The sequence below is a fragment of the Prionailurus bengalensis genome, chromosome C2 (genome assembly GCF_016509475.1).
Source record: "Prionailurus bengalensis isolate Pbe53 chromosome C2, Fcat_Pben_1.1_paternal_pri, whole genome shotgun sequence".
NCBI classification, from domain to species: domain Eukaryota; kingdom Metazoa; phylum Chordata; class Mammalia; order Carnivora; family Felidae; genus Prionailurus; species Prionailurus bengalensis.
In genome coordinates this window covers 154,227,381-154,245,933 of record NC_057350.1, presented here as the reverse complement: position 1 = coordinate 154,245,933, position 18,553 = coordinate 154,227,381, and the positions used below count along the sequence as shown (strand labels likewise).

Genomic DNA, 18,553 nt, shown 5'->3' with positions numbered 1-18,553 from the left:
GGCTGGGGAAGGCCAGCTTGCTAGCCCAGCTCCAGAGACGGCACCAAGCCCTCGAACAGGATGGGCTCCGTGTGGAGGAGAGCTCAGTGTGTGATCACCTGAAGGACACGAATCTGGAGCAGTTAGTTGTGCAGATCAATAGGTGCTTTGTTTTTATTTGAAAGGCTGATTTAATAATAGAAAACAGTTCTAGAAAAAAATAACCCACAACACAATAAGGGCCTGGACTTACTGCCTTTCTTAGACATTTAAAAAAATTTTTTAAACATTTATTTATTTTTGAGAGAGACAGAGCACGAGTGGGGAGGGGCAGAGAGAGAGAGGGAGACACAGAATCCGAAGCAGGCTCCGGGCTCTGGGCTGTCAGCACAGAGCCTGATGCGGGGCTCCAACTCACAGACCATGAGATCATGACCTGAGCTGAAGTCAGATGCTCAACTGGCTAAACCATCCAGGCACCCAAAATGTTTTTTTTTAAATTTTATTCATTTTTTGAGAAAGAGTGCGAGCAGGGGAGGGGCAGAGAGAGGGGGAGACACAGAATCCGAAGCAGCCTCCAGGCTCTGAGCTGTCAGCACAGAGCCCTATGCGGGGCTCCAGCCCACAAACCATGAGATCATGACCCAAGCTGAAGTCGGACGCCTAACCAACCGAGCCACCCAGGCGCCCCCCCCCCCAAATTTTTTTAATGTTTATTTTTGAGAGAGAGAGAGACAGAGACAGAGAGACAGAGACAGAATGTGAGTGGAAAAGGAGTAGAGAGAGAGGGAGACATAGAATGTGAAGCAGGTTCCAGGCTCAGAGCTGTCAGCACAGAGCCTGATGCAGGGCTTGAACTCACAAACTGCGAGATCATGACCTGAGCTGAAGTCGGACGCTTAACCGACTGAGCCACCCAGGTGCCCCTTCTTAGACATTTTTAGGATCAAGTTATCTTCCTTCCCTACTCACACTGGTCCCTGGACCCAGCAGTACCAGCCTCTCTGGGAGCTTGTTATAAATGCAGAATCTCAGGATTTGCGCTAGACCTCAGAATCAGAATCTGCATTGTCATAAGATCCCACAAGACCCGTGTGCACATTTATGTTCGAGAAGTGCTGCTGGAGTGTGTGTGTGTGTGTGTGTGTGTGCGTGCACGTGCCAACACAAACCCAGACGTGCAGAAATACGCTTCCATGTGCTGGTCCATTTCCCAACTGCACCTTGAATGCTCTGCCTTGTTCGACAGTGGGCTAATCCTTCTAGGCTAAGGGTCTCATTGGTACTTTATCTTGATCTTCAGGTGGATTGAGTAAGTTCTGCAATCAAACCTTGAACTTTTTCGTATAAATATTTTTTAGAAGAACTTAGAAATTTCAAAATTGGATGTAAGCATACCATGAACTTGAGACTTGGTTAGTGACAGAGGAATAAGGAACGTTTTATGTGTAGCCCAGGGAGGAAAAGATCATGCTCAATGAGAAGATTGCTCTGTCAGGATCACATAGCTATCGGTGAAGCCAGGAATTGAATCCTGGCCTGATGACACCTGGTTTTGCTTTCCAAAACCTAATTGTTTAAAACCTCAGTCTCTAGGGAAGAAAATTTTTTTTTCTATTGGTCCTGGGACTCCTGTGTCCTCTGCCTAATTAGATGGTGTGTGTTCTATCAACTACCAACTCCTGATGTAGTTGGACTCTATTAAAGAATGTTATAAAAGAATTGTTGAGTTGAAGGTTAATGTTGGTGTGCATAAAAATAAGCAGAACTCTTCTAGAACTCTAAAATAAGCAAGTGATTAATAGTTCTTGTGTGTGTTCATTCGACAAATGTTTATTATGGGCCGACATGTGCCAAGCATATCCTCGTGGAGCTTCTAATGGGAATCGCAGAGTTTCTATCTCTCGATCCTGAAGCAGCATACACAATTCCCAGGCTCTTTAATGACCTCGCTGTTAGGGTGAAACGGAAGGTAATTTGGCAGAGCAGGAAGAGAGGAGAAGAAGCCCAAGATGTAAGTTCTGAGCAAGAGGGATTTCAGAGCACAAGGAAGGTAGTAGAGAAAACCCTGATTTGAAGTTCATGGCTGAGCCAGGAGGAGATGTGGCTGTCTTCTCGTGCTGCTCCCCACCAGTGGGCCTTTCTGGGCTCCGGTCACTGGGGCCCCTTTTCATTGACCTCGAGGGAGAATTTTAATGAAGTCTAGGCTTCAACCGTGACCCTTGAAGTGTCGGGGAATAAAGAGCGAAACGGGCAGTTGGGGGGCACACGGCAGTGCCCCCAGCGGGCAGCGGAAGCAGGTGCTGGACGTCAAGTAGCCGCTTGCTTCCTTGAGCTCCGTCAGCCACATGGGCTCCTTGATGAACCCAGACATCCCTTTACAATCTAAGCGGGCCTTCGCTCACGCCTGTTTAAGGCTGGGGCTTCATGATCATGACAACTGGAGAATTTTGGTACTGGCAGGGCAGTGCAGAAAATTACCACATTCTGTTTTTCTTTGTCCTCCCCCGGCGTTCAGGGAAATGTGCTGTGTCTCCGTCTTTGCTGAAATCTGGTAAAAGACGAGCCAGCAGTGGAATATGGAGAGACTTGAGGAAGGAGAAATGGGCAGCCGCTATGGAAATGTGATAGAAATCAGGGAGGTGGGAGGTAGCTTGTGTGGGTCGCACTGCCCCGGGGTGTCCCCGAGCCCAGCACGGAAGACAGCGCCTTGGCCCTGCGTGGTCAGGAAGATCGGGTCCCTGGTCTCCAGGTGGTGGAGGGGTGGGGGCACCGTCATCCTCCAGCTTTCCAGGCTCAGCAGCCCAGCTGACCGGCTCAGTGTCATGGTCACGGCCTGGCCCGCGCCTTGGGAGCCCAGAGCCGGAAGCTGTGGAGGAGCCTTGCTGGTGGTGGTTCTGGCCCCAGGCTGCCTGGCAAACGAAGTCTTCCTCGGGCCCACCTTCCAGGCACCTCTCAAGGTCTGCATATCTGGGGCTGTGTCTTGTCCCTAGAACGGCCGCGTTGGGGCCGCGCAGCTGGCGCGGTGCGATAAAGAGGCACCCGTGGTGTGCTCGGGACTTCTGAATGGCTGTGAGGGCATAATCCAGCTGCTGGCAGCTTTGCCACAGGGCCTCCCTCGGGGTGGTTTTGGGAGCTATAGGAACTTCGTCTTACTTTAACAGTCTTGCCTCTGGTTTCTTCCCTCCTTGAGGACCGATGGGGCTCAAGCATGTGCATAGAGAAGGGACGCCATTCTCCCCTTTGTTTTCTGCGTTAGCAATGGAAAACCACAGCTCCCACTTGCTCTCAGGAGTATTCGGGGCCAGCTGATTTGCCGAGCCCCTGGAGGGGCAGGGGTGGCCCCTGGCAGTACTGTGGGGACGACACAGGCTCTCGGTAGGGGTGGCACTGCTGTGGCCCCCGTCATGGCAGGATCCAGTTAGGAAAGCAGCAACCAGTTACTGCAACAGAATTTAACACTGGGAACTGGCAAAGCAGGTCATGAAGGGCCTGCTGGTAACTGTAGGAAGCAGCCCCCCACTTCTGGGTCAGCACCAGGTGGGTGCACATTGTGGTCCCCAGTCCAGTTGTAGCCCGTGGGATCTACGTTCCGACTGAATCCAACACTGAGGGCGGGGCCCGGCCCCTGGAATTTAGCAAGCCTCCACGTGGCTTAGACCTGAGAACCACTGGTCAGGCAGACAAAGGGAAACGGTCACACTTGGGGTGAAATGCTTCCTTGGGGTTGTCAAAACCGAGAAGCTCAGGGGGCGCCTGGGTGTCCGACTTCAGCTTAGGCCGTGGTCTCCCGGTCCGTGAGTTCGAGCCCCGCGTCAGGCTCTGTGCTGACAGCTCGGAGTCTGGAGCCTGCTTCGGATTCTGTGTCTCCCTCTCTCTGTGTCCTTCCCCCACTTGTTCTCCTTTTCTCTCTCAAAAAAAATTTTTTTGGGGGCGCCTGGGTGGCTCAGTCGGTTAAGTGTCTGACTTCGGCTCAGGTCATGATCTCAGTTTGTGAGTTCAAGCCCCACATCAGGCTCTGTGCTGACAGCTCGGAGCCTGGAGCCTGCTTCAGATTCTGTGTCTCCCTCTCTCTCTGCCCCTCCCCTGCTCGCTCTCTCTCTCTCTCTCTCTCTCTCTCTCTCTCAAAAATAAATAAACATTAAAAAAAAATTAAAAAAAAATTTTTTTTTAAATTTAAAAAACCTAGAAGCTCAGAGAAGGGACCCTGCAGACCTGGGGACCTAAACCTCAGAGAAGGGCCCTAGCTGGTGCTGGCAGTGACTCTGAGGGGTGCGGGGGGGGAAACTGAGATTGGTATTAAGTGCTGTTGGAACCAGCTGCTGGGGAAAACTGTCGCTGGGTGAAGCTGATAGGAGTAGGAAGCAGGCAGGGAGATGATACAGTCCCTTCTCCGTCCACCAGCCTTGCAGCCTCCCTCGAGCTGTCCATCTGGGTAGAGCCGCCCACAGAACTGCCGGCAAAGCAGAAATGAGGTTTGGAGAGCCCCAGACCCAGCATCGCAGAGCAGGGGGGTCTGGAGCTGAGAGACAACAGCTTTGGAAACTGGGGCAGCAGATGGCCAGTCACATGGCACCTGCTGGGCCGTTCAACAGTTACTAAGTTCCTAGGAGTGCCACACTGTGCATTCCCTGGCAGCAAGGCAGAGGCCAGGTCGAGCCCTGGCCCTCACTGAGCTTGCACTCTGTCTGCAGGGAAGGAGGCAGACAAAAACCGCCCCTGCTCCCTCGCTCCCAGACCCATGTGTCTGGGTCCCTCCGTGCGGTAGGCCCCAAGTTCAGTGCTGGGGTGCAGGCGCACATCCAACGGCAGAGGTTCAGAGAACAGATTTATAACTTACTTCACCAAGCGGTTGAAAACAAGAGTTCTGCCCATCCCAGGTCTCATTGCTGACTTCATTCCTGGCCTGGGGAGCAGATTTTCACTCCTGGAGCCTCCTGGCTGCTGTAAGTAAGGGTGGTGAGTGCTGTGCCTGAAGGGTCCTGCCCTTACCCACGGGCTGAGCCTCTACCTACCGCCTGACCAGGCTAATGCCTAAATGTGCTTGTCGGTCTCTGGAGGCTGAGGATCCAGCCGACAACTCTGGACTCTCACCAGCGTGCTAAATGAAAACCAGGAGAGGATGAGCCCTGAGTGGTTGTGTTTTGTGCTCTGATCTGGTGCCCCTGGTTTCCGTGGCTCTCAGCAGAGCTGTGAGCAAGCAGGGGTGCCTGCCCTCCCTCCAGGTCCTGAGAGATGGCACCAGGTCATCCAAGCCAGTAGCAGAAGTAGGGTTGTCCCCAGACCCTTCCTGTGGCTTTAGGGGGTGTGTCCCCTCCAGAGAGTATTTGCACACAGAACATTCTCTGAGCTCCTTGTGGTCTCTTGAGAAGCACAGAGATGGGATAATGAGGCAAATCCATGTTATATGAGGAATGGGGTCACCTCGTCTAATAATTACCACCTCATTCCTTTATGGGATGGAGAGAAAGCTTATGAAAGCTAGTAAAGGGGGAAATATCCTTTTTTTCCCCTTCTCTTGGGAGACTCCGAGGGAAGCTCTGTAAGTCTGGAAGGAGGATTTATTAGTAGAATTTCACAGCTGAAACCATGTTGTGATGGAGAATGGGAATGAATCAAAAACTTGCTGGGACCCAGCAGAGCTGAGTTGATGTGAGACATCTGGCTCCCTCCTGGCCCGGGCCAGCATGGGGGGCCCTTAGGAGCCAGCGGGGGGCAGGGAAAGGAGGAGGCTGAAACATGACTTGGGGCTGGTCAGCTTTTCCATCAACATGACATCATTCGACATGGCATGGACACAAGCTGCCAGAAGGAAAACCTGAAGATGTGGACCGTGTGGTGGGAGCAGGCGCTAATCAGAACCAGAACCCTCCCCGGGATGGGGGCTGGCTGGCCTGGCTTGCATTAGGGGCGGCCACCCTCCCACGGGCTGAACCACGCCAGCTGATTGGCTGCTTCTCTGGGATCTCATCCACTTCTCAGGGACTCCCTTTCAGATACTCTTGGGGTTGGTACTGTTTAGAACTGCCAGTCGAACTCGGGGCTCCAGAATGATCACTACTTCCTGCCACGCTGGTGGCTAGGGTCGACCCTCCTCCCTTGGGCTGGGCTTCCCATGGTGAGTCTTGTGGTGGCTTTCTTCTAGAAGAGAGAGTTTGATATGGAGCCGACTTCTTTTTGTGTGATTTAAAATGTCAAAGTAAATTTTAAATCAAGGAGAAACATAAAGCAGGCGGGTCTAAAGATGAAAAGCTTCCAGAATGATCGCGCTTGGCGAATTGGATAATTCGGTCTGTCTGTGACTGTGTATTTTAAGAGTTTAGAAAAAATCTGATAGGTGAACGTGTTGGCATGCCCGCGCTCTGCCTGGAGCGGAGCAGCGGTCGTGGTCCTCAGCTCAGTTTCTAGTAACTGTGGGTTGTCTCTGTCCCCGCCTTGAGTCGTAAGAGGGATCTGTCGGGTCGGAGAATCTACGGCGAGATGGGGTTTCGCAGGTGTTTGAAAAGCATCCAGCACCGTGCTTGGCCCACACTGAAGGTTGAATCCAATCCCCTTTCCTGAGCTGCCCCATCTTAATTCGGATTCTCCCAGAAGCAGACCCGTGAGTCAAGGATTCGAGCGCATGTGGTCGACCCGGGTGACGATCAGTCCCAGCAAGGACGGGTAGGAAAGTGTGACAGTGAGACAAGAAAGGAAGGCAGCGATGCCCATCAGGGTTCTGCAGAGAAACAGAACCAACAGAACGTGTGTGTAGTAACACTGGAGTGTGGAGGCAGTCTGAAAGTAGAGTTCCTTCTTTTGGGGTGACTTTTGTCTTTTTCTCATAAGGTCTTTGATCCGATGAGGCCCACCCACATTGTGGAGGGCAATCTTTATTCAGAGTCTACTGAACCAAATGTAATCTCATTTAAAAATACGTTTGCAATGACATCTAGATCGGGTAGTGAAACCTAGTCAAGTTGACACATAAAGTAAACCATCACAGGGGCGCCTAGGTGGCCCAGTCGGTTAAACGTCCACCTTTGGCTCAGGTCATGATCTCACAGTTTGAGTTCGAGCCCCGCGTCGGGCTCTGTGCTGACAGCTCGGAGCCTGGAGCCTGCTTCGGGTTCTGTGTCTCCCTCTCTCTCTGTCTCTCCCCCGCTCACGCTCTGCCTCTCTGTCTCTCAAAAAAGGTTGAAAACAAACAAACCATCACAGCAGCCGCACAGAAGGTGTGTTGTTGAACAAGTTATCACTTCAGGCAGCTGGAGCTGAGTCCTGCTGCGGAACCCTGGGAGTCAGTGTGGAGCACTCTCAGAGTTACCCCAGCCAAGGGATGAGGGACTGTGGCGGGGACCCGGGTTCTCTGGCACTTCTGGTCTGCCATGCGTGTGGGCGGAGCCACCAGAGAAAGCTCTCAGGAAAGGGGGTGAGGGTGCAAGCTGGGCTGGCAGCAGAGGAATGGGACGAGCCAAGAGGATGTGGGTGGGGCGCTGATACTGTCTTCTCCATCTTCCTGTGATCATTTCTACCCAGACTTTCTCTGAGCTCAGCTAGCTCATCGCTGGCAAGAGGGTTCACACGCTGTCTTCTCCCCATGCCCACCCTTCCTAAGAGAGGGCAGCTCTCCCACCCGGGAGGAAGGCCAGGGAGGGCGCTGCCTGGGACGAGGCCCACTCAGCAGCTTCCCACCGCCATGTTGGTTTGCCTGGCCATGGCCTGGCTTGTCTTCCAGCAGTGCCCATCTCTAGCCCTGGACTTGCGGAACAGAAGGTGCAAATTCAGTCCATTTATACGTGTCCTTTCCTACTGTTTGGCTGTTGCCCAGGGAAATTGCGATCAGTAGAAAACAAGTGGGCCAGAGTTCAGTTCTGGATCATTGTGTCTGTTTGGTTCTGCTGTGTGTGCATGCAAAAAATGTGACTTTTTGTTTTGCCTTTTTTTTTTTTTTTTTTTTTTGGTCAGAAAATGTAAAAAATACCCCAAGCACCAGTGTGGTTGGAATAGCCCTACCCTGGAGGTTAGGAGAGTTCTAGATTCGGCTCTGTGGTGGATGGCCCTCTGGCCAGGAGCAAGTCTGGCTCCCTTTTTGGGGATTCAGTTGTACATCTGAAAAATGAAGGTTTTGAGCTGGACGGTCCCTAGATTGCCCCAAAGCTTCGGCATTCTGTGTGTGCACCTCGCTACCTGCTGTCACCGAGGGAGTCGGTGTGTAACTCTCATGTGGGCTCCATGTTTGCTCTGTCACATTCCTTTCCCACAATGCATTCTTTCCTTCATAATATTGCCTGCGAGTATCCAGGTCTCAGGCCCCCCTGGTGACCCTGCCTGGCCTTGGCAATCGGCCGTTTGCCGAAATAAACAAGTTGGGGCAGACCGGCCCTTGCTGACCAGGAATCTGCCAGGGGGCATGGGAAGATCCCCGAGATGGCAGAGGCCCAGGAAAACCATTACACGCGTCAAAAATACGCCCTGTGGCAGCTGCAGAATGCCTGTCCCGGTCACTTTCCTCCCTCCTTGCTTGTACGTATCCTGGTGGCTGATCCCTTTGATGCTATTAAAAGCCAGAGTCATCCCTGCTGCCCTGCTTCACAGACTTAAATGTGGGCAGATGTGAGTGCTTATTACCGGTGCAAGAGCCCCAGGTTCTAAGGGGCTGGTTTGTGGAGACAGGGCCTGGGCACGGTTTCCCATGGCCTCATCTGGTAATTTTGGGGACAGAACGTTCCCTCTCTCTCACTTGAAAACTGCCACATCCCCCGGAATCCCCAAAGCAGTTAAAAAATAAAAAGTATCACAGAGGACTGACCTCTGACACAGGGTTCTGTGGTGCAGAAAAGCAGCAAGCTGGGTCCATTGACCCCACAGCCCTATTTGCCGAATGAAACACATTGTTGTAGGGTTACTGACTCTGAACTAATGGAAGTAAAGCCTTTTGGGTTTGTCCAACGTGCATTCTATGTTGTGACCATCTTTTTTTTTTTTTTTTGGATGTTTATTTTTGGAAGAGAAAGAGAGCACACGCAAGTGGGGGAAGGGAAGAGAGCGAGAGGGACAGAGGATCCGAAGCAGGCTCCAGGCTCCGTGCTGACAGCAGAGAGCCCCGTACGGGGCTCGAACATCTGAACTGTGAGATTATGACCTGAGCCGGAGTAGGTTGCTTAACTGACTGAGCCACCCAGGTGGCCCTATATTGTAACCAACTTTTTTTTTTTTTTTTAAATTTTTTTTTCAATGTTTTTTATTTATTTTTGGGACAGAGAGAGACAGAGCATGAACGGGGGAGGGGCAGAGAGAGAGGGAGACACAGAATCGGAAACAGGCTCCAGGCTCTGAGCCATCAGCCCAGAGCCCGACGCGGGGCTCGAACTCACGGACCGCGAGATCGTGACCTGGCTGAAGTCGGACGCTTAACCGACTGCGCCACCCAGGCGCCCCCAACTTTTTTTTTTTTAAGTTCCAGACCGTGTCACCCTTGCTTTTGCCATCTGCCATCACACATTCAGGTATAGGTGGAGTTTTTGTCTTCAAGAGTGCATTGCAGTACGCCTGAGTTCAGGCCCCACAGTGGTCATGGTTTTGTTGGAACGATGGGCACTGTAATATACATACGTGATCGGTATCCTCACCTACTTGGGAATGAAGTCAGCTTTAGGCTATGTCTGAGTTTCTGTGAGCGTAAGCACCATGAGGGCAGGGCTTTGCCTGCACGGTTCATGTCCCATGTCACATGCCTTTAATAGTGCCTGGCACGTAGTCAGTGCCGGGTGGACCTGATGGCACACGGTCCAAGAGATGTAGCAGTTAGAGAGCACAACTAGGGGCGCCTGGGTGGCTCAGTTGGTTAAGCGTCTGACTTCGGCTCAGGTCATAGTCTCTCAGTTCAAGGGTTCATGCCCTGCATCGGGCTCTGTGCTGACAGCTCAGAGCCTGGAGCCTGCTTTGGATTCTGTGTCTCCCTCTCTCTACCCCTTCCCCAGCTTATACTCTGTCTCTCTCTCTCTCTCTCTCAAAAATAAATGAATATTGGGGCGCCTGGGTGGCTCAGTTGGTTAAGTGTCTGACCTCGGCTCAGGTTGTGATCTCGCGGTTCGTGAGTTCGAGCCCCGTGTCCGGCTCTGTGCTGACAGCTCAGAGCCTGGAGCCTGCTTCAGATTCTGTGTCTCCCTCTCTCTGACCCTCCCCCGTTCATGCTCTGTCTCTCTCTGTCTCAAAAAAAACAAAAAAAACCAAAACATTAAAAAAAATTTTTTAAAATAAATGAATATTAAAAAAAAAATTTGGAGAGCACGACTCAGCATCTGTGAATTACTGGGTGATTGCTCCCTGTGTAGGGCATATGCCCCATTGCTTTATAGGAATCAGGATAACGTGCAGCCGTGATCATTTCTGCAGATTTTAGTAATAGGCTACAGGTTCACCATGGTATCCCCTTTTCAGGATGCTGTGTTGAGTACAGCTAATTGTTGATGCGTATATCGGTGACTCAGTTGGTAGCTCATGGGGTGTAAGCGAGGGAGAGCCAGGGAGTGTGGCACACAGAGCATCACCAGGGAGGCGGGGGACAGCCTGGGTGCGTGTTGATTCTGTGAGGGCCCTGGCTGCATGCTTCTCTCCACGAAGGTGTTGACTTGGGGCGGCCGTCCTCTGTGCTGTGGAGGGCTAGGTGGTATGTGAAATGTGCTCGTGAGCCTGTGAGGGGGCACCGAGGTGGCCTTCTGTGAGTGCTGACATCTTGACCTTATTTATTGGCAGGCCTCAATTACGTTCTGACGGCTGATGTGGCCAAAAAGGCAAAGGGCCAGTTGCCCAGGGTCTACTTTGTGTTGCTGGGTGAGTCCGTGGGTCAGGTCACAGAGAAGCTGCAGCTGGTCCACATGGAGGAGATGTGTCACCACTACGTGGCCCACGTGAAGGTCAGTCCTCTTTTTTATTCTCAAGCCTTAATCCCTGTGGGTATTCGTTGCACGCTCGTGGGAACTACTTTTGTTGGGTGTTATGAACGCTCTGACTCCTGACACTTTATTTCACAAAAAGGAGAACATTCATTTTTTTTTTTCAACTTGGAGCCCGACAGCCCTTTTATTTATCTTACTGTGCTGGTCTTAGCCTCGGAGGCAGGGGCGGGGGGTCATGGTGGGCCAGGAGACCAGTGACACTCTCAGACCTTGACTTGTCCTTTTGGGAGGCTTCTCGTCCTCTTCCCTCTTCGAAGCTCGGCGGTCTTGTCAGAGGAGAGCCGTGGAAGCACGTGTGTCTGGCTCTGCAGTGGTCCTGGATCACACCGCGCCTGATGGCTTCCTCAGTGGTCCACTGCATGTTAGTGCATAGTCATGGCTAAGGCATTTTAAAACTAGTTGGGCTAGGTTTTATCCCTTGATTACTTTCTGTTTATTTTAGGAGTGCTTTTTTTGGCCCCTTTTCTCTCGTACTCTAAATAAACTTTCAAGTATTTTTTTCCTCTTGAGAGTGTTTGTTAAATACACTTTGCTGCTAATTCCGGACGCCAGGCTTTGATTAGCTACAGGGCGGCCTCTGTGTAGACAGGTGCCGGCAGGGTGGGGGTCCCGGTGGTGCCCAATCCTGCAGCCGTGGCTAGGTGCCAACCCACCGGCAGAGAGCACGGGAGATAGAACGACCCATGTGAACCGGCCACATGGGTGCAAAATGGATGTGGGTTTTGGAGTCCCACAGACCTGGTGTGCGTCCTGCTGGGTGGTGCTTTGACCTCCGTGTGTCTTAGTTTCTGCGTCTCTAAAGTGGGCACGTATACCTGAAGGGCCTTGGGCGGAGTCTGACTCCCAGCAGGCACTTGGCATTATTATTTGTTTGGGCCATATGTAGCTGCCAATATTCTGACATTCTTGACTTACAAAACTGGTATTTTCATGTAGTTCAACCTAATATTAGCCTGTGGCTTTCTGGACGAGAGTAAAAATAGTCCGCAGAGTAGAGTCTCATTCCATTATTGAGTTGTTGGTGCCGGAGCAGGAGGGTAACAGCTGCTTCTTGATGCTTCTGGATCGTATGTAGAGAAATGCCCCACACGCCCATGGCACTCGGTCTGGCCCAGAGCCCATGCGTCCGTGCCCCTGAGATGCTTTTCAGTGGGGTTGGGCTATGTCTCTTGCCAGGACTCGTGCCGGGGCCTGCCCAGACCAGCAGCCCTATGGCCCGGGTGAAGGCCATTTATAAAGTGTTGAGCCAGCCAGCCCCTCATGCCTCTAGGTCTTAGGTTACATTAGTTCGTGGGTGCCCTTGGGGGTGGGGGGCTGCCCAGGACAGGCTGCGACACCTTTAAGTGCCTATGCTTGGTGTGTCCATACTTCCCAGAGATGGGACATCTGCCCTCGGCTTCCTCGTGCTGGGTCTCTTCCACGAATGCTTTCCTTCAGGGCTCTTTCGACCTCTCGCTTTGGTTGAAGGGTTGCCCTTCATGTCAGGCCTCAAGATGGGGCCACAAAGAGCCTGCAGGCCTTTGCAAAGTGCACTCAGGGAACAGCAATGATGAGGTGATGAGGTGTCAGCTGGGGGCAGGGCTGTTTCCGTGGTGGCCTCTGGGGGTAACGAGGGGGGCAGAGCAGGGCTGCCCAAGGCTGTTGGTCTGGCTGCTTCCTGATAGCCGAGGTTGCCAGAGTTTAGCAAATAAACATAAAGCCTTCCTAGTTAAATTCACTAATAAACAGCATATTTATATATATATGACCCAGCAGTAGCACTGCTAGGAATTGACCCAAGGGATAGAGGAGTGCTGATGCATAGGGGCACTTGTACCCCAATGTTTATAGCAGCACTTTCAACAAACGCCAAATTATGGAAAGAGCCTAAATGTCCATCAACTGACGAATGGATAAAGAAATTGTGGTTTATATACACAATGGAGTACTACGTGGCAATGAGAAAGAATGAAATATGGCCTTTTGTAGCAATGTGGACGGAACTGGAGAGTGTGATGCTAAGTGAAATAAGCCATACAGAGAAAGATACCATATGTTTTCACTCTTATGTGGATCCTGAGAAACTTAACAGAAACCCATGGGGGAGGGGGAGGAGAAAAAAAAAAAAGAGGTTAGAGTGGGAGAGAGACTCTTAAAAACTGAGAACAAACTGAGGGTTGATAGGGGGTGGGAGGGAGGGGAGGGTGGGTATCGAGGAGGGCACCTGTTGGGATAAGCACTGGGTATTGTATGGAAACCAATTTGACAATAAATTTCATATATTGAAAAAAATAAATAAAAATAAAAAATAAAAAAATATATATACACACATATATATGTGTGTGTGTGTACGTATGTGTGTATATATGTGTATATGTGTATATATGTATATATTAGTGGAAGCGTAGCCCAAATAGTGCATGGGATATACGTACTAAAAATTATTTGTTTATCTGAAATTCAGATTTAACCGGGCATCCTGTTGGAAGGGTGGGAATGTGGACTTGGGAGCCTGCCTCTGGAGCTAAACATACATAGTTGTGGATTAATTGCAAAGAGTTCTTTTATATTTAAGTGTCATTTTCTTTTACTTCTGTGTCCGCGTATAGAACCCAAAAAGAATTAAAAGACAAAGAAAATCTAAAAACACAAAAGAACCATGGCCGTCAAGAAGAGAGACTAAGGGGGCGGTCAGAAGATTGGGGAGGGTGAGGGCAGCCCGGGAGGGCAGTGCGAGCACATACCTGTATGTGATGATTTGGGTCGTCTTCGGGAGGAGTGAGAGAACAGTCTAGTACATTGGACCTAGAGAAATTAGGACATGATTAATACTTGACCGTCTTCTCACGTGAGGACATGGGGCTGGTGGAATGCTTGAGGAAGGCTTGTGCCTCTGTGGCCTTTATGGTTCAAGAAGCAGCATCCCTGTTAAATGGCGCTCAGGTGGCTGATGATTTATATCCACTGAGAAAATGTATTGATCTCTTGTTGTCTGGGCCATAGCAGAGGACCCTGGTGAATGGCAGAGTGAGCCAGTGAGGGCGAGCCCTGGGGAGCTGGCTGGCTGTCCATGGTGTGGCCCAGTGGCCCAGCCGGCCGAGGAGGCAGAAGGCCTGGCCCTGGTTTGTCCATCATGGGAAAACAGCTGGGGGAGCCGTGGCTCTTGTGGGAGTTGAGGCAGGCGACAGGATGGGGAGGGAGAGGCAGGGGGCAGCCTCCTGAAGCAGGGGCTGGAGTGGGGGGGTGCTGGCTGTCCGGGGACGAGGGCTTGGTGTAGCCTCTGCCGCAAGTGGAACCTTCTCGATGGGCTGGCTCTCAGCTTTGCAGACATTGACGGAAGGTAAATAAAAGCGCTCTGGCTTATCGCACACCATATGGCCAGCAGACAGTGAGGCAGGCGCTAAGGGCTGGGCGTGTTTTGTTTAGGCTATCTTTAGGTATTTTTTTCTTTTTTGCTTTAAGCCTATTCCAATCTTTTTTTTTTTTCCTTCTTTTCCCTAGAAGTTTTCCTTCCATATATGGCGATAAATATCTCTATTGTAGAAGACTGTTTGAGCTAACACCTGCCCCCCCCACCCCAGGCTAGCTGTGTTGTCCCACGCTTTGTTCCCTTCTCGGCCCTGGTGGGGCCTCCAGCAGGGACGGGATTTGGTGATAAGTCCCATCCTCCTCGGGGTCTGTTCTCAAGACCTCGCTGTGGCCCGCAGAGCAGAGGCGGTTCTGGCTGCTTCCCTGGCCTCTCTGCCTCAGAGTCCACATGCCCCGATTTAACTCCCCTCCTCCCCCAGAGCAGCCCAGTTTGGGGGATGGGCTCCCTCCCGTTAATCAAGTGGCTCCAAGCCTCTCAGGGGTCTTCCCTGTCACTGGAGGAAAGCCATTCAGCCTCAGCGCTCCCCACAACCTGCCCTCGGCTCGCACTTCTAGACGCATCGTCTGCATCACGTCATGTGTGCTCTGAGCTCCTGTCAAGGTGAACTGACTCCTTTTCTTCTGGAACGTGCCTCTCAAGCCTCCGCATCTCGGTTCTCATGTTCACCCCAGCATTTCTGGCACCTCGGTGATCATATCCATGGATATAACCACCTACATGGTTGTTGCTTTTTTTTTTTTTTTTTTATATCTCAAACACATGCCTCCCGTGGTATTTTATTTCATATTTTTTTATTTAAATCAGCTGGCTTTTTGCCTCCAGTAGAATAACTTGAAACGGAAACTTTGGACCCTCGTGTATGCAGAAAACGCACGATTGCATACCAAACAGAAAGTAACTGTAAAAATAAATACGTTGAAGACACAACAGCGTCCTCAGATTCTAACTGGATTTCATCCTTTGCCAAAGTCTGGGGAGAAGTGGCCCACTCTTCCTATGTACGAGGAGGGGAAATTTTGGAGTGCTAGGGACGTGTCAAGGACGTAGTGGACACCACACCGAACTGACCGGAGGGGTACTCCCTGGGGGATGACTTGCCAAACGTGTGGGTCCCGAGATAGCCCTGTGGAAAGCCGTGTCTTGGGCCCTGTCTGGGAAGGCCTGGCCGTGCTCTGCTTTGCTTGGATCCACCTCCCCCACCCCTTGCCTGCTGAGGGTTGTCTGTTCAAGGCCCCGTCGGGCCACGGCCGGCCGCTGCCGTGGGCCCTGGGGATGCCGCCATCAGCCGCCTGTGTCCCGGGAGCTTGTCCTGATTCCTGCTTTGGGGACGAAAGGCACAGAACAAATGCTGGTCCCGCCGAGCCTCGTTGAAGTGACTGATTGGTCGGCTGGAGCCCGACGGTCCCAGGGGGCATCCGGTCGGAGTGGGGACTGCCCGCCTCCCCGGGAACCTGCTGCTGGGAGCTGGTGGCATGACGCAGCAGGGAAGAGTTGCAGGCCAGTGGCCCCAGCTGAAGACCGAGCAAGCATGGCCCGTCACTCCCCCCTTGTTTCCCGGCGCGCGTGTGTTCCCCGGGGTGGCACCTGGGCTCCGCCCTCAAGTCCCGCACAGTGTCTGGAGAAGCCAGGCCTTGGACTCTGGATGCGTGTGAGTGCCGGGCAGGTGAGAGCCTCCTCAGGAGTCAGAGAGCAGGGCAGCGGCCGGAACTCTCCAGGGAGGTCGGGGGAGGCCGGGGTACAGGGTCAGTTACGTCATTCCCAACCGTGAGGACCGGCGACCCCTCTAGAGGCCTTCGGAAAACCTTCAGTGAGCAAAGCCGTGTGTCAGACACTGTCAGGAGAGCCAAGAACTAGGATTAATGGGACGAGGGGAAAACCCCCGACCCCGCACCAGACAAGGGAGTATGAATGCGCACGGGCTTTCCTGGGGAGCTGCAGATGTCCACGCGGCTGTGCTTTCGTGTCGTGGGAGGGTTTTTTCAGCAGAGTTCAAACCCTAAGATACCGTAGCCCCTTTGTCGTTGGTAGGGCCGGATGGTCGGCCTGGTCTGGCAAAGGGCAGGGCGTCTCTGGCCACCGGGTCTCCTCAGAGGTCACGCCTCGGGCTCTGCCCAGGTGGTCCAGTCTGTTTCCGTTCTCACATCCAACAAGATGCCTCCGACCGAGCTCCGGTCACACGACGGGCTGTGCTTTGGCAGGGCCTTTGGAGCTCCTGGGTGCAGCGGTCAGACGTTAGAGGGCTTTATTTCCTTTCCTATGAAGCACATAGTTAAGGGAAATTTCAGTTGGATGTGTAAGAACTCCATGAGGAAGAGGAGAAAGGAAAACGGCAACATTTTCTTCTTTATCTGGAAAGTAGCGCGCTGAATCTTTTTGGTCATCTGGGTGAGTGAAGGAAATAGCTACAAAAAAAAGTTGTAGGATTTGGAGAAAAGAGATATAGATCGATAGATGGAGGAAGTCATCTTAAGGCTTATTTGAATTCCTAGTCGCTGTCCATACTTAAAAAAATTTTTAACCGTACCAAAAGGTACACGGAGAAGGGACGTATCTCAGCCATTCTGTTTCTCTTCAAGAGGCAGCCGTGGTTCCGGTTTCCTGTGTGTGTTTCAAGAGCTTGTCAACAAATGCACAAAGTTGTGTGCCTACGTCCCCTTTTCACGTCCCTGGAAGCATGCAGTGGCAGACTGCTGAGCGGCTTGCATTTTCCTTTTAGAATTTCCAGTTACACGGAGAAGCAGATTTTGGTAAATGTGTACAATGGAATACTACTCAGCAGTAGCAAAGAACTACTGATGCGTGTGACAACACGTGTATGCGTGTATAACGTGCAATAACGTGTGTGTGCATTGATGCAGTAACACGACCAAACCCCAAAGCATTACGCTAAGTGAAAGAAGCCGGACATAAAACACTACTTGTACTGTGGTTCCATTCATACGACATTGTAGAAAAGGCCAACTACAGAGACAGAAAGCAGATCAGTAGTTTCCGGGGGCCAGGGATGGGGAGGAGATGGGGATAATTAACTGCATAGAGGCAAGAGGGACCTTTCTGGGGGGATGAAAATATTCTGGATCATGACTGTGGTGACGGTTATATGACCAACTACATTTATTACAGCTCATCACAGTGTATAGTTAAACTTGGTAAATGTTACTGTATATAGATTATATTTCAACCAAACTTTTTTTTTTTTTTTTAAGGCATCTTGAGGGTTGTTCCATATTGGTGCACGAAATTTCCCTGTTCTTTTCCATGGCTGCCTGGTGTTCTGTTGAAAGACTATCCCTTCTTTTATTTAACCTGCCCAGGGGATTTTCTAAATGCCAGCTCCAGGGGCGCCTGGGTGGCTCAATCGGTTGAGCGTCCGACTTCAGCTCAGGTCCTGATCTCGTAGTTTGTGAGTTCGAGCCCCGCGTCTGGCTCTGTGCTGACCGCTCAGAGCCTGGAGGCTGCTTCGGATTCTGTGTCTCCCTCTCTCTCTCTGCTCTTCCCCTGCTCACGCTCTGTCTCTCTCTCTCAAAAATAAATAAACCGTTAAATAAATAAGCCAGCTCCAAGCTCACTTCACCTGGAGTTCGTAGGTTAGTAAGCTCGCTTTGCTTCTCTTGATGTGGCGCACGGTCCCTTTTCAGAAGACCCTCAGCCTGCCTGGGGAGGCGGGATAGCCCTTAAACATGCAAGAAACGTCCCCTCCAGCTGCAGTCATTTCTTCTTCCCCACTTTGAGTCTATAGTGTCCCGGTTGAGGGCTTGCTAGGACCCCTGAAGAGGACAGATGGAGGGGCCCTGGTGGTCTCTGAGGTGGCCTTGGACACGTGTCCTGCCTGAGAAGGGTGAGCCTTTCAACTGTGGCATGCCTGAGGAAAACTGAGGGTATCTTTCTTCATTCCTGCAGCGAGCTTTCTGCCTTTGTCAGGTTCTCGTTGGCTGTAGGTGGCACAGGTAGCCTGAGTGTTTGTTAAAGACATGCTATAACGTGGGGCAGGGGACGTGGGGAGGCTGAGGTGGCTGGAATTGATAGGTGGGAAGGAAGCTGCCATCACTGTTCAGCCCCGTCGCAAAGTGGCTCATGTGTTGCACTCTGGTCACACAGATGTCACAAGGAACCGGTGGCTGGGCTTTGGAGCCCGTGCTTGAATTCAACCCCCGGAGTGTGGTTCCTCTGGCGACCTCCTCCAGGAGAGTGTTGTGGAGAGCTGGGGGGCACACCGGGGAGTGATCAAGAATTGAAGGGGTGTGGTGGACGTTCCACAGGGGTGTTGCTATCCTCTGTGAGTACC

General features: G+C 51.8%; 1 protein-coding gene across 4 annotated transcripts in view; it reads left to right on the top strand.

Moving 5' to 3' along the window:
• Window positions 1-18,553, top strand: part of ITGA9 (integrin subunit alpha 9) — a 361,953-nt gene that overhangs the window by 77,965 nt on the left and 265,435 nt on the right. For all 4 annotated transcript variants that reach the window (XM_043595760.1, XM_043595758.1, XM_043595761.1 and 1 more), the window contains exon 15: window positions 10,717-10,877. In XM_043595760.1, coding sequence (XP_043451695.1) covers window positions 10,717-10,877 — 161 coding nt within the window. The remainder of the gene's footprint in view (window positions 1-10,716; window positions 10,878-18,553) is intronic.